Raw genomic sequence first — 14,556 nt, 5'->3', positions numbered from 1 at the left:
TGGTCTTTCTCCAAGCCCTCCTAGCAAGTCTGAGAGGGATTAAAATTGCCCTGTCCTTCAGCTTCCCTTTTGACCTGCCAACAACTTCTACTCATTTCCTCTATTAAAGAGCAAGTGGTTTCCGCCATTCCTGAATTCAGACAATCTTCCTAAAAGACAAAACTAACTGCTTCCCAAATTTGCACACACATTAGAGTAAAGCAACTCGGAAGTCTTTCTTGAGTCGGCTTTACCTTCTCAGCCCCACTTCTCGCTCCCACAGGTTTGCTGCCCTCTCCTGTCCCTGGACTCCGGCTTAAGTGATCTCAGATCAAAGGTGAACTTCTTCGGTCATTAGCCGCTGTGTATCCCAGAAGAGATCACCTGGGACTCAGGTTTCCTCCCCGACCAAAGCCACATGTAGGCCAGTTCCATCGGAATACACAGTGAGGAATTAGGCATTGGTGTTTGTATTAGAACTGGTTCATTCGAGGCCTTTGTCTTTTGTTTTTTTCTGAGTTAGTGCTGTATTTTTTGGATGCTGATTTCTTATTCTCAGAAGATTCATTCAAAATTTTAGCTTATAGCTCTCACTGGTGTCTGTTCATTGTGTGACTTTAGTAGGGAAAAAAATCACTTAAAACTTCTAAGCTGTATGCCACAGAAAGTAGAGACATTTAAGAAGCCAGGGTGTGAGAAAGGGGTTGCAAAGTTTCCCCTCCGTTCAGCACTGGCTAGAGGTCTGTCTTATATAGACTTTATGTTAAGATTCGATCCCTTCATTCTTAGCTCTTCAAAAGCTATCATCAAAGGTTTTGTCAAGAATTCTGTCCTTGGGTCCATGTATGTGATGCATTACATTTATTGATTTGCATATGTTGAGCCGTCCTAGCATTTCTGGAATGAAGTTAAATTGATCATTGGTAAATGATCGTTTTTTGTGTGAATTCAGTTTCCAAGTATTTTCATCAGGGAGATTGGCCCGTAATTTCCTGTTGTTGTTGTAACTTCATCTGGTTTAGGTATCAGGATAAAACTGACTCCTGGATGTGTACCTTTTTTTGGGGGGGCGGGGCGGGGTTCAAGACAGGGTTTCTCTGTATAGCCCTGGCTGTCTTCCAACTCATTCTGTAAACCAGGCTGGCCTTGAACTCACAGAGATCTGCCTGCCCCACCTCCCCAAGTGCTAGGATTAAAGACGTGCACCACCACCACCTGGCCTTTCTTTCAATTTTACAGATGCTTTGAGCAGGGTTGGTACTCCTTCCTCTGCAGTGCTCTGGTATAATTCAGCCAGGAATAAATTGGGGCCTGGAGTTTCTCAGTTGCAGATTCTTTTTTTTTTTTTAAATCACTGCTTCAGTTCTCTTGTTTGTTACAGGGCTGCTTGAACTGCTTTTCATCTTTATTTAACTTTGTTAGGTCAAATGATCTAGAAGTGCAACCATTTCTTCTAGGGTTTCCAATTTAATGGAATACTCATTTTTAAAGTATGTCCTCATGAATTTATGAGCTTCACTGATATCCATTGTAATTTACCCTTTATCTTTTCTTTTTGGTTTTTCGAGACAGGGTTTCTCTGTGTAGCTTTGCGCTTTTCCTGGAACTCACTCTGTAGCCCAGGCTGGCCTCGAACTCACAGAGATCCGCCTGCCTCTGCCTCCCGAGTGCTGGGATTAAATGCGTGCGCCACCACCACCCAGTGTAATTTACCCTTTTTCATCTCTAATTTTACCCATGTGGGTCTTCTCTTTCTTTAGTCTGCCCATCTTATTTATCAGTTCTTCTCTTCATTGCTTTATTTCTTGTATTAATTTGTTCATTTCTATTTTCATGAATTTATGCCCCAATCTTAATCCCTTATTTCCCTCCACTGCTTTTATATTGGGCTTGTTTGGGGCTGAGAATGAAGAATTCTAACACAATATTTATCCACAGCCTTTCTCTCTTCCCGGGTAAACCTTCACTTTTCTATGAATCTCACCAGAAAATCTCCTTCACGGTAAAAGTGCATGCTCTAAACCCCATGTGTGACCCTAGTGGCTCCTGCTTTTGTTGTTGTTGTTGTATGTTGTGTTGTTTTTATCAAATTATAATCACATCCAGGGCACCTCTGGAGCTATAACCTCATTAGTTGAAATGGACACACAAAAAACTGCTAGCAACCCTTCGAGACATAACTTGAAAGGAAGCCAAACAGTCTACCCCGCTAATGCTAAGACATCACATGGGGCTCTACTTTGAGACGCCCACACCCACGTTCTCTAGCACATTTTAATTTCTTCCCTGGTGCCTCCCTTTCTCTTAACACTGATGCTTAAACTCCAATTCCACTTTGCATGGAGGCCAAGGATCCAGTTTTACCCGAGTTGAGGTCTCAGAAAGATTAAGAGAAGTCTGGCGCTGCTATAGGATCAGTGTGGAGCTGGGTCTCTGTCCCGCCTCAGCTGACGTTAGCATGAAGTACTATTCAGATCTTAATCCGGTAAATTCATACCCAGTGTGCCCAGGTCGGCGAAGGGATCCAGAGTCTGGGGCTTGCTCTGATGGGTAGGGGTGCCATGTGATGAGCCTGTCGGGCTGCTGGCAGCTGACTTGCTTCCCATTCCAAAACCCCCTGGAAAGGAATGGAGACCATTGAAAATGAGTTAGTTCCCTGAAGCAGGATGCTGAGAGTCGGGGTTTCAGAGCTCCTGTTCAGCTGCCCCTAAAGGCAAATTAGAATGGGGTTTGGAAATATGTGAGAAGTCTCTAGATGCTATTACTCTGATTTAGGTGAGTGGTGACCCGAAGCAAGGGTAAGACACAGGTCAGGCATCCGCTCTTCCCTGGCCATGCATGTTATTTTCCATGTTTACCACTCCCATCCCAGCTTTCTCTTTCTTCATAGATCTGAAGTCAGGCTGGATCTGAACTCTCCCCACCACCCTGGGGATCTTGCTTATCATCTTTCAACTTAACATTTTTAACTTAAAATTTTTTTATGAGTATCTTATTTTATGTGCATGGATGTTTTGCATGCACGTATGTCTGTACACCAAGTGTCTGCAATACCCACAGAGACCAGAAGAGGGCGTCAGGTCCCCTGGAACTAGAATTATAGACCATTGTGAGCCACCACGTGGGTGCCCGGAATCTAACCTGAGTCTGCTGTAAGAGCAGACAGTGTTCTTAACCACTGAACCACTTCTCCAGCCCCTTAACTTAAAGAAAAAAATTTCAAAGTCACAGGTAATAAAAGCAAAAAGTAGACAAATTGAACTAGAAAAGCCTGTATGACAAGGGAAATAGTCCACAGAGGGAAAAAGTGAAGTATACAATGGGGGACAATATTGCCAACCTTTATTCTGATGGGAGTTTGAGCCAGAATATATATAGAGCGACTACAACTTAATGATAAATTGACAAATGACTTGATTTAAAAATAGGCCAAGGACACGTCTGCAAAGAAGATTTACAAATGATCACAACACACACGAAGATCCTCCACATCACTGTCTTAGTGACTTTTCTACTGCTGTGATGGGGCAGAGCAACTCACAGAAGAAAACGTTGATTGGGGCTCACAGTTCCAGGGCATGAGAGTCCCTGACCACCATGGCGGGGAGCACAGGAGCAGGCACGGTACTGAAGCAGAAACCAGAGCTTACATATTATCCATGGGGCACAGAGCTAACTGGGAATGGGGTGGGGTTCTGAAACTACATGTCCACTCCCAGTGACACACCACCCCCTTCTCAAACAGTTCCATCAACTGGGACCAACTATTCAAATATATAAGCCTGCAGAGGTCATTCTTATTCAAATCACTGCAGTCAGGAATTATTAGGGGAGATGCAAATCAAGTAAACTCGAGGTATTATCTTACACCTGTCAGGATTTGTCCCCCAAAAAAGTGTAAGAATGAGGAGGAAATGGGATCCTTGCACACTGCTGGCAGGGATGCAGAATGGTACAGTTACTGTGGGCAACAGCATGCAGGCTCTTCACAAACTAAAAGCAGAACTACCATGTTTCAGCAACCACGTTCCTGAGAACATATCCAAGGTATTAATTAAAATAAGGACCTTAAGGAGACATTACACAACCATGGTCATTGCACATCATCCCCGTCCACTGAAAATGGAAGGCAGAAAAAAATGTGGTGTATGTGGACAGCAAAATCTGAGCTAGGCTTAAAAAGAAACAAATGTTCTTATGGACTACAATGTGGATACACCTTGGGACATTTTTTAAAATGACATAAGCCACTCACAAAATCACAGATGCTGTGACATTCTACTTAGTAAAGGACCTATTCAGTCACACTCATTGAAAATGGGGCTGGGGAAAGGAAGCCATGGTAGCTACCACTTGGTGGGTGTCAAGTTTCAGTCATGAACAATGAGGGAGGATACATCTACACTGCTTTACTTATACTTACTCTGCTGTGTGGGTTAAGCATGGTTAGCCCCATTTCTCAGATAAGAGAACAGAAGCTGAGACTTATCTAAGAAGAAAGAATCCAGGAGATTCTAAGTGGTAGAACCAATTCAGACCCATCTAATTCTACTGTGGATACAGATATATTGCAGATGAGTCTTGTAAAGTTAAACAATATATATACACGAATACACTTGCAGCTTAAATTTATAAGACAAATATATATATATATATATATTATATATAATATAAGTAGTATATATTATATATTTATAAAAATATAACATAATATATATATATATATATATATATATATATATCATGTCATCAAGTGCATTGGGAAAAGTGCTGCTACAATGCAGATCATTAGGAATAATCAAGCTACACAGTGGACTGTAATATTCCAAGTATCCCCCTATCTTGGATGAAGGACCGAGTTTGCCACTGGTCACTGGTGTACAAAAAATAACCTGCTAGTCTTTACCTGGTTTGGCATGCCAGTCCCAACCTCCAGCAACATCTGGCTGGATGTTCACGGCAGGTGTGCTGGAAGCTGCAAACGGAGAGAAGATGAATGAAAACAAGACAGCTCAGAGCCCACTCCTCTGAGTTTGCCCAGGACAAAGCTGTCTTCTCTAGACTGCACGGCTTCGCATGACTTCTCACTATCTAATGGATCCGTTCCTCCTCCTGGGCTTTCACCTCTCTCTGCAACAGGGATAGTTTCTGCTTTCATCTGCGCATGCTCATGAGAGCTTGGTAGAAACCATAGGCTTTCTCTGTTCATTCTCTGGCTCACCTTTGTGGTACCTCCATGATCACCCACTTGGAATTACAATTGTGCACATGTCTGTCCTCATTTAATGCTGAGTTCCTTGAATGTGGGAATTGTCTTACTCATCTTCGTGCACCTCACTAATGTACTTAACATTCCGGGCTATGCAAAAAGAGGGAAGATATCCTTAAACTCAACCCAGCTTAGTGCTGACAAGGGCCTCAACGCATGAACCACCCAGAACTGGGATCTCATTTCCTCCTCAGCTGTGCATGGATTGAGAAGAATGAGCCATTCAGAACACTAATTGGGCAAAAACTATCTATCTCCCACTATGCTGGTGGCAGGTAGGTGTCTACTGTCACTCAAAAAGAAACCCATTAGAGCTTCAAGAGAGATCATTCTGACCTCTCAAGAAGTTGTGAGCGGAACTGAAGTGAAATGTGCTACTGAAGGAAGAATCTCCCTAAGACTTTGACCATAAAAATCAGCAAGTAGAATTCACTCTACTAGCGTTACAAGTGGGATTGAAAACACACACACCACACTACACACACACACACACACACACACACACACACACACACACACACACACAACCACACAAAGGACCCAAGGCACCAGGATCAGCACTCTGGGCTTCATAGTTACCTGTTTTATTTACCTACTGTCAGCATATCCTGTACCTTCCTATCAGATAATTAATTAAAAAGCACACACCATTATCAGGGACGACGGCTCTTGCCTTTCTGCTCTGGCTCCACAGTAACCCATGAACAAAAGGCCAAAAGCAGAGAACTCTGTCAACATCTGCCATCTGGCTTCCTCTACATTCTGATGTTTGTCTTACATCTATCAGGATGAAAATGAGGTGGGTGGGAGGAAGAGACCCAAAGGGCTGGAATGAAGACAGAAAGGAGGAAAACTGGGAAATGAGGTCCCAGGCTATGACCAGGGTAGAGTAAATAGGGTCTGCACAGGCTATGACCAGGGTACACAATGTTGGCTCTAATGTTGGGGGTAAAATAAGGAACCACTATGAGCTCATAGATGACCTGAATTATATGTAAAAGAGAAAATAATGGTAACATTAATCATCACCCCTGCATTTGAAATGTGGAAAAACAGAATTCTTAAATCAGTAAAATATGATATTAATTTATTGAGCAGATAACCCAAATCTTATTCTAATGAGGGACTGTTATAAAAATGTGAAGATATCTTGCATTCTTTTATGTGCAGTAAAAGTTGGAATCTGCTGTTTGCCTTACACGTGGAGCACATTTCAATTAAGACTAACCACTCCTCGAGTGCTCATCTCGAGTGCTCTGTAGCCACGCACATCTGGTGGCTGTCATATCAGACAGAGGTGCTCCCACACATCCATGTACCATGTCCCAAACTCTGCTCTGACAATTGATAATTTCATGGAATGCTAACATCATATTTTACTAATGTAATAGCCCCATTTTTTTTTTTTTACATTTCAAAGATTTCTGCAACTAGGACATAACTTCCAACTAATTAAAAGGGGAGCATTTCTCTTTTTCACTGATACACAAAGTAGTAACGGTTATAATTAATGACACCCTCTGCTTCTGGGTATGCAGGTCTAGTGTAAAAACAAGCAGAAATCCACAGCCTACTGGTTTCAGGACCATCGTGAAACCAAATTAAATGTTAAATGAATCTCTTTCATAAGATATTGAAGAGTTTTTAGCATGTTAACAAATTATTAATTTCCAAAATTTTTGCAAACACACACACACACACACACACACACACACACACACGCGCGCGCGCGCGCACGCGCGCTTTTATATTCACATCTCAGTACTTAGCGTTGTCTTGTGGAAAACCATTCCATTACTCCACTAAGCATCATAGAAGACACTTTCTTACCATGCACTGTAGGGGAAGGACTTCTTGTGGGCTGCAGAAAGGGGTCGCTAGAAGCACTGGACGTGTTCAGAAAGGAGCCCAGCAAATCCTGACCCGCTGGCTTAGCAGGGGCTCCAAAAGGGTCAAAGGTGGTACCTAGAAAACAAAGGAAGGATGCATTTATTTCTCGATCCTGCCAGGTGATTGCTGTATGGAGATTGAAGGCCTGTTAGCTTGCCAAACACTTGAAAGACCAGGCTGAAGCTTGCCTCTTCTTGACCTTCCTCACCCCTTCCTAGATTTAGAACTTCCTCCAGAACTAACAGTGGGTCCCAACACGACAGGAATTCCCCCCCTCCATGTAGATGAAAGACTCTGTATTTATTTATTCAAAAGCCATAATTCTAAATGAGGGTTAAAGCACCTTTAATAAATCCTGCATGTGTGTGCATGGTGTGTGTGTGTGTGTGTGTGTGTGTGCAGCACACCACAGAGTGCAGGTATCTGTCCTCATCTTCTGCCTTGTTTGAGACAGTCTTGTTTTTCTGCTGTGTACATCAGGCTAGCTGGCCTGGAGTTTCTGCGGTTGTCTTCCTTTACTTCCCATCTCCTTATAGAAGTGCTGGGATTACAGATGTTCACACTACATGTCCAGCTTTTATGTGGTTCTGGGAGTTCGGACTCAGGCTCTGGCACTTGTGTGGCAAGCTGTTTTACTCAATGAGCCATCCCCTCAAGCCAGCTTCTTAATAACATAGAACCAGCAAATCCGAGTTACAGACTAGCTGAGAACACAAGATCAACACAGATGAATCTGTGAGCTGCCTAAACCAGGTATAGACTACAGGGGTCCAGGGACTAATGACTGCTCATGTAAAAGGAATTAATGGGAAAAAAACAGGCAGGGGGAGCTGCTATAAAGACAAATAGTGGAAAACCCCACCGACAGGACCAGGAATGTAGCTCAATCTGTAGAGTGCTTACCTACCATACATGAAGCCTGGGTCAACGCCCAGCACCACAGAAGACTAGGCATAGTGGTACATCCCTGTAATTCTAGCTTTTAGAGGGTGGAAATGGGAGGATCAGAAGTTCAAGCTCAGCCTGAGTTATGTAAGACCCATCTCAAAAGAAAAGGACAACCCCACTAAGTAGGTCTTTCTTTAACTTTGTTTTTAAGGGACCTTCAGCTCACTTGAAAGCTAAAAACAGAATAAAATGAGAGCAGTGAGCGAAGCTGCAATCTCGAGTCCACGGGATACAAGCATTTCTAAAACACTGACTCCACAGCCTGCTAGGAGCTGGAGAAAGCTGTGAGGAAGCTAGGAATATGGAAGGCCCTGCTTGTCGGTAACAGTAGAGCTTCCTGTGTTATGGAGAAGACCTTGGGTGGTCCTCAGTTTCTCCCTGGCAAACAGAAGTGCTGTCACCTTCACTCGGCCCTGGGGAAACTGAGGTTCAGAAACTTGCTCTTGTTCAAGTCCAGGAAACACTATGCTAGACTCACGTTCAAATCTTCCAGCTCCCGGCTCCAGATTATCCCCACAAGCATCAGTCATGAAATGAACGAGATGCCTGCCCATCCCTGAGCTGCATGGAGACAACTGCCCTTGGATTTCTCACTGTCAAGGGCAAGGAACAAAACCTCCTTGAGCTACCTAAAGTGAGATGTCACTTCCAAATCTGTAGGCACCCAGCCGATGACAGCCTGCTTCCTGGAGTGAGGCTGACCCATTCTAGAAATAGAGCCTGAGAACCACACCAGTGAACAAACACTTCCCACTGTCACGAGGCAGTGGGGCGTGTGGCTCACACGTCTACAGCTATGACGTCACTGGCACAAGGCTCTCTCAACCCCTGTGGGGTAGGGGCAGCAGATCAGCCTGTTGTGGCAGTACCCACAATGTAGTCCAGGATGCACATCCCTTGCCCTACTTAGTATTCAGGAGAGCTCATCCTCTCCGACACAAGGACTCTGGGGATTGCAGCATGACTATAAGAAGACAAGGGGTAAGGCCACCTGTTTCTAGTTGAAGCCAACCAATGGAGAAGACACTAAAGACTTCTTAGATGACTGGAGCACTTTTAATATCACCTTGTTGTAGAAATTCTCTAATAACCAAAGATGAAACATGCATACTACAGATGAAAACTCAAGAGTTAGTCTTTACCATTATGCCCACGGGTATTATCCTTAACTAAGCAAATTAAGAGGGTTTTCATTGTTTTGTTTTGTTTTTGAGACAGGGACTTACTAGGTAGACCTGGCTGTCCTGGAACTTGCTCTGTAGACCAGGCTGTCCTTGAACTCACAGAGATCCACCTGCCTCTGCCTCCCAAGTGCTGTGGTAAAAGTGTGCACCACCACACCCAGCCAAATTAAATTTTTAACCAGACTCTCCAGATAGTTAAGTGTTAGTCCTGTGATTCAAATGCAGCCATTAATTCTAGGATTGGTGTTCTCTTTCATTTTGGAGGGACAGAATACTTGAGTCTTACATCTAGGTCTGCCATTAATAGCTGGGTATACTCAGACAACATACCTATGATTTCACAGGCAGAATTAACTAATGTCAACTGTGCCTTCCAGCTCTGACATGAATACACCTAGTAGTATGGGACTATGAAGAGTTAAATTATCAAACACCCTTAGGATAGCTTGTCTTAAAACTCAGCCATGGAACACTGCTGATTTCTATCCTGGGATCTTGTTTCCCTGACGGGCCTTTCATTCATCCTGACAAACAGGAACCAGATGGAAGAAAGCAAGGCACAGAAGAACCACGATGTAGGATGCAAAGCTCCCGGGTTCATATCCAGCCACCACCAACTGAAACTCTGCACCTGAACTCTGTGGTTCTAATTCCCTTTCTCACAAAAGAGGCATCCAGCAGAACTTCACAAGCCAAGACCAGCCCAGAGCCTCCAGAGAAGGTGAAGGCTTAGCATGCGGGAAGGTTTCTATAGCATCCCCCAAGCCTAGATGGTTGAGACTCATCTCTTTACCCTTTCTAATGCAGCATCATCTTAAGGGTGACAGTCACAGGGGTAGCTGGTTTGTGCTGGTTATTTTGAAGCTGTAATGAATCTCTGGGACCCAGCTTCATCATCTTGCAAATGTTAATGCTGTGGCTGACCGGGAAAAGGGAAGGTTGACCCGGAAAAGGAAGTCTGGGGTGGTGTGTCAAGTGAAACTAGCTAAATGAAACTAGCTAAGTATGTATGGCTCAGACTCCTTACAAAGACCAGCCACACTTCTCTCACCAACCATGCTGCTGGCCTGGGCCCCTCAAGCAGACTCTGATGTACCCAAACACTTCTCTGTACAGCAAGGGGATATCCAGAAAACTATAATTCAAAGAAAGTATTACAGGAGGTCTAAGGGAAAGCTCCGAGTCCACAGGTCAAGTTGGGATCCTGGCTCCATCAATGCCCAGCTGTTTGAACAAATGCTGCTAATTAAACTGGAAGCTTCTATTTCCTCAGCTATGAAGTGGAGATAACGATATCTGTGCACTGATCTTTATAAGAACTGAGTCATGTTTAATCATATATTCTATATCTGGTAAGTGGCGAGTATCACACCAATATCAGCTGCTGTAGTAAATAACAGCTCATCCATCTCCATCTCCAAGCAGAAGTAACCAAAGCAGATTCAAGGCTTAAGCTCCAAGAAGAGGAAATAAGGGCATGGAGGTAAGCCAGAGGATCGGGATGCCTGCTTCGAGATAGTGTCTTCTAGATGTTACAGGAAAGCCGCACTCATGACATCTCAACAATATGGCTGGCTAAACAAGACCTTCACAGTGACCACATCAGTGGACATGCCAACACAGACAGAGGGAATTTTACAAGGCTCCAACCCTTGACGAAGAGCTACAGAAAATCAATGGCTGTTGGAGCAAGGGAGACTCTATTTTTTTCCCCAGGGATGAGCTCCCTGATAGGTTACCCAATACCAAGCAGTCAGTCCTAAACACATATGAGCAACAGTAAAGGGACTCAGTAGGTTGATACAGATGTAACAATAATAATTAAGAAATGAGAGATTATGAATTTGAAAGGAGAATGAGGGGGGATATGGGAGGAGTTGGGGGGAGGGTGAAATGATGCAAATACAGTACTCACGGATGAAATCCTCAAAAAATAAAAAATTTAGATTAAAAAAAACTATGGAATTCAAATATATCAAAAAAGGACAATGTTTGTATTTTCCTTCTGATCTCCCAAGGAACTTCCTTATGACCTCCCAAGGAACTTTCCAAGAAATCAGGAAAGTTCTGCTTACGAAAACAGTTGAGCTCTACGTGCTTGGCACAAGTTATTCCTGAAATCTGAGATAACAGAAGTATGGGAAGATTACCTTCTCCCACTCTTAGGGTTGGCGAAGCGGAGGCGGAGGCGGCAGCGCGGCGTGGTGTGGACTGCGCAGACGCAGGTCCACTGGGATGAAACACGTCTTCTACCCCAGCCTGCCCCGCCTGGGCAGGACCTGTGGCACCTCCACCCCCAAACAGGTCACTCAGCAGTTCAGAATTGCTGGGAGGAGCTGCCAGCGGAGAGAAGTTCGTGCTCACATCAGACCCTTCCAGGCCCAGAAGGTCCACTTCTTCCGGAGGAGGAGGGGCCGCTGGCTCCTGCTCCTTGCTGGGCTTCTTGGCTCCGTGAGGCCTGTCCCCGTTGGCATTTCCGTGTGGGCTTGAGAGGGTCAGTAGTTCATCGTCCGACTGCTCACTTTCCTGATTCACCAGGGCAGCGTGGTCCTCCTCACAGAACGACTTCTCTGATTTCTGATCTAAGAAAGGCCAATGTGCAAATAAATGATTGGATGACGGAGGGCTGGGACAAGCGAGGTTTGCTACGAGTACATTGTTCCAGAAAGAGAAGATCTACCAGCCCCGAGCAAACAGTGCTTTCAGAACCCTGCCAATGCAATAACTGTTTGATTTCAGATCATTCTCAGCTATTTGTTCAACATCTGCAAGGCAATATAACATAAACACTAAGAGGAAAAACTCTGGGTCCCGGCAGCCTAAGGATGGAACGCAGCCCCACCCCTCACTGGCGGCGCAACCCTGAGCAAGTAACTTTTCTTCTTGGTGTCTTGGTTTCTTCCTCAGCAAAACAGGGGTAATAAATACTACACAGTGCTCAGGCTGCTGTAATAATGACATGAGATGGTAATAAAAAGAACTCAAATCAATAGCAAGTAGCACCTCAATGCTGATTTCCAGACACTATGTGGGGTGCCACAGAAAAGTACAGTAGGCCGGGCGGTGGTGGCACACGCCTTTAATCCCAGCACTCATGAGGCAGAGCCAGGCGGATCTCTGTGAGTTCGAGGCCAGCCTGGGCTACCAAGTGAGTCCCAGAAAAGGCGCAAAGCTTCACAGAGAAACCCTCTCTCGAAAAAAAACAAAAAAAAGATTTTACATGTGACTGTACAAATGTCTGTGTACCATGTGTGCACCTCTGGAGGCCAGAAGAGGACATCAGATCCCCTGCGATTGGAGTTATAGATGGTCTTCTCTAAGAGCCTCAAGTGTTCTTAACCACTAAGTTATCTCTACAGCCCCGTACAGGAATTATTTCTGCATATTAACATGACAATGGGAAAGTGAGTGTAATGTTTTATTAGGAGCCATTACTGTGAGAAGATACAAGGTAAGGACCAAGAAGAGGCTGATGATCCATCTGCAAGCTACCTCTGGCTGGCCTTCCGAGTCTGAGAAGTTTCCATTGCATTTTTCAAAAGAAAATTCTGTAAGCAAACCTTTTCACCCAAAGGAATCAGACGAATATTTTATAGCCTAACACTGAAAACATCTACAGGCTGGAGGAATACTGTGTTACATTCACACATCCAAGGAAGGTCAATCAAGAAAATGTTGCCTAGGCCATCTCTGAAGCTGAATTCTCACCCCCTTCACATCTAAAGTCTTGACTATTCCGATTCTGTAGCACACTTTGTAGCTAACCTCTGCAAACTGCAAAGCAAGAATGGCCAACATACCTAACTAGAATGCCCATGGCTGTCTCCTTAAGTAATGTAGTAATGTAATGTGCTAGTAATGTAAAGTACTAGTAATGTAATTGCTAGCAATGTAATGTGTTAGTAATATAAAGTGCTAGTAATGTAAAGTGCTAACTGGAGAAAGGGTCTGGAAATGCCTCCGGGTGTGGGAGAAAACAGCACAGTGGTAGAACCCTGTCTGGGTTAATGATTGCTAAAGCAACCAGCAGAGATACAGGCCAGGTGACTTCCTTCACCATGCCAGGGCAAGACCCATCCTGCCTTGCTAGAGGTGCAGTGCTAAGACAATACTCAATTTTGTGTCTTGAGAATATCTGCCTGAAGGCAGGAAGCTGAACTCTTTGTTAGTCTTTGTCAGTTGTCAGCAGCCTAAAGAGAGATCTTAGCATACATCGCAGCTCATCAATTTCGGAAGATATGGTTTGGAAACATCGTGCAAACAAAGAAAGGAGAATTTAGCCTCCATTGGCCTTCTGGTCATTCTGTGCACTCGTGGACTTGAAAGCAGGCAAATTGCCTGATTTGAAAAACAAATGAAGGGAAGGGTCTGAAATAAGGGAGGAAGGAAACTTGAATTGAGATTGAGTCAGGAAGTGTCTTAATAAAACCACTAAACAACTTAGTCACTCAATCACCTAATCATCCTAACTTAGAGGCTCTGCCATACCTTGCCAACAGAGGGAGGCAAAGAAGCCACCTTGCCCAAGATTCCTGGGATGGTCTGGAGGGAGATCTGCTGGAGCCTGACCTGCAAGGCAAAAGCCACCCAGCATCAGCCGAACACAGGAAACAAAGCAATGCGGTAAGTAATGCAGAGGCCTCACCCTGAAAACCCAAAGCAGCCCACGACTCATACCTCCTAAGGCCAGAGTATCCTGATGTTCCTGCTGAGAGGAGAAGAGGATGCTGGGGTTCACATCCTTTGTGCAATAGTGCTCCCATGGTGGAGTTAAGTCGATCACTTTGTCTTGGGGCTGTACTTCTATATCCAGTGTCACTTGGAACAGCTGAGGATATTTTTCTGGTACATCACATGCATCCAACTCAGGCCTGATGGAAAGAAAAACAACAGCACAAGCAGAGCAGTCAGCAGGATGCTCAACACGAGACTCAGCTCAAGCTGAAGAGTCCAGCTTGAAACTCCCTTCCGGGTAGACTCAGTCACTAGGCAGGTGTTACTTTGCTTTGCTTGCCTCATCTAGAGAAAACGGAACAGCACCTGCTCAAATTGTTTGCTACCAAACACACTGATAAAAGCACTGTGAGAAGCAGGGTTGATAAATCTGGCCAGTATATACTGGCATGGCTAAATGGGTCATCAAAATAATGAGACAGACCCAAAGCTACCTTCTCAGCCTGAACCCCTGAATCCTTCATAGCTCCCTGACTCTGGATCCAGCAACCACCCACCACTCCAGATTCAGTCACACCCTGAGATCTGCAGCCACATTATGTTATAGCAACC

At 44.4% G+C, this 14,556-nt stretch overlaps 1 protein-coding gene across 8 annotated transcripts in view; it reads right to left on the bottom strand.

Annotated features, from left to right (window-relative positions):
* Dnajc6 (DnaJ heat shock protein family (Hsp40) member C6) overlaps nucleotides 1-14,556 on the bottom strand; it is a 162,691-nt gene that overhangs the window by 10,824 nt on the left and 137,311 nt on the right. For all 8 annotated transcript variants that reach the window (XM_028870233.2, XM_028870236.2, XM_028870237.2 and 5 more), the window contains 6 exons: nucleotides 13,948-14,141; nucleotides 13,759-13,839; nucleotides 11,421-11,852; nucleotides 7,079-7,213; nucleotides 4,886-4,954; nucleotides 2,477-2,596 (listed from right to left, as the gene is read on the bottom strand). In XM_028870233.2, coding sequence (XP_028726066.1) covers nucleotides 2,477-2,596; nucleotides 4,886-4,954; nucleotides 7,079-7,213; nucleotides 11,421-11,852; nucleotides 13,759-13,839; nucleotides 13,948-14,141 — 1,031 coding nt within the window. The remainder of the gene's footprint in view (nucleotides 1-2,476; nucleotides 2,597-4,885; nucleotides 4,955-7,078; nucleotides 7,214-11,420; nucleotides 11,853-13,758; nucleotides 13,840-13,947; nucleotides 14,142-14,556) is intronic.

Source organism: Peromyscus leucopus, chromosome 2 (assembly GCF_004664715.2).
Source record: "Peromyscus leucopus breed LL Stock chromosome 2, UCI_PerLeu_2.1, whole genome shotgun sequence".
In the NCBI taxonomy this organism is placed as follows: domain Eukaryota; kingdom Metazoa; phylum Chordata; class Mammalia; order Rodentia; family Cricetidae; genus Peromyscus; species Peromyscus leucopus.
The sequence above is the reverse complement of the archived record's forward strand: the minus strand, read 5'-3'. Positions and strand labels throughout refer to the sequence as shown.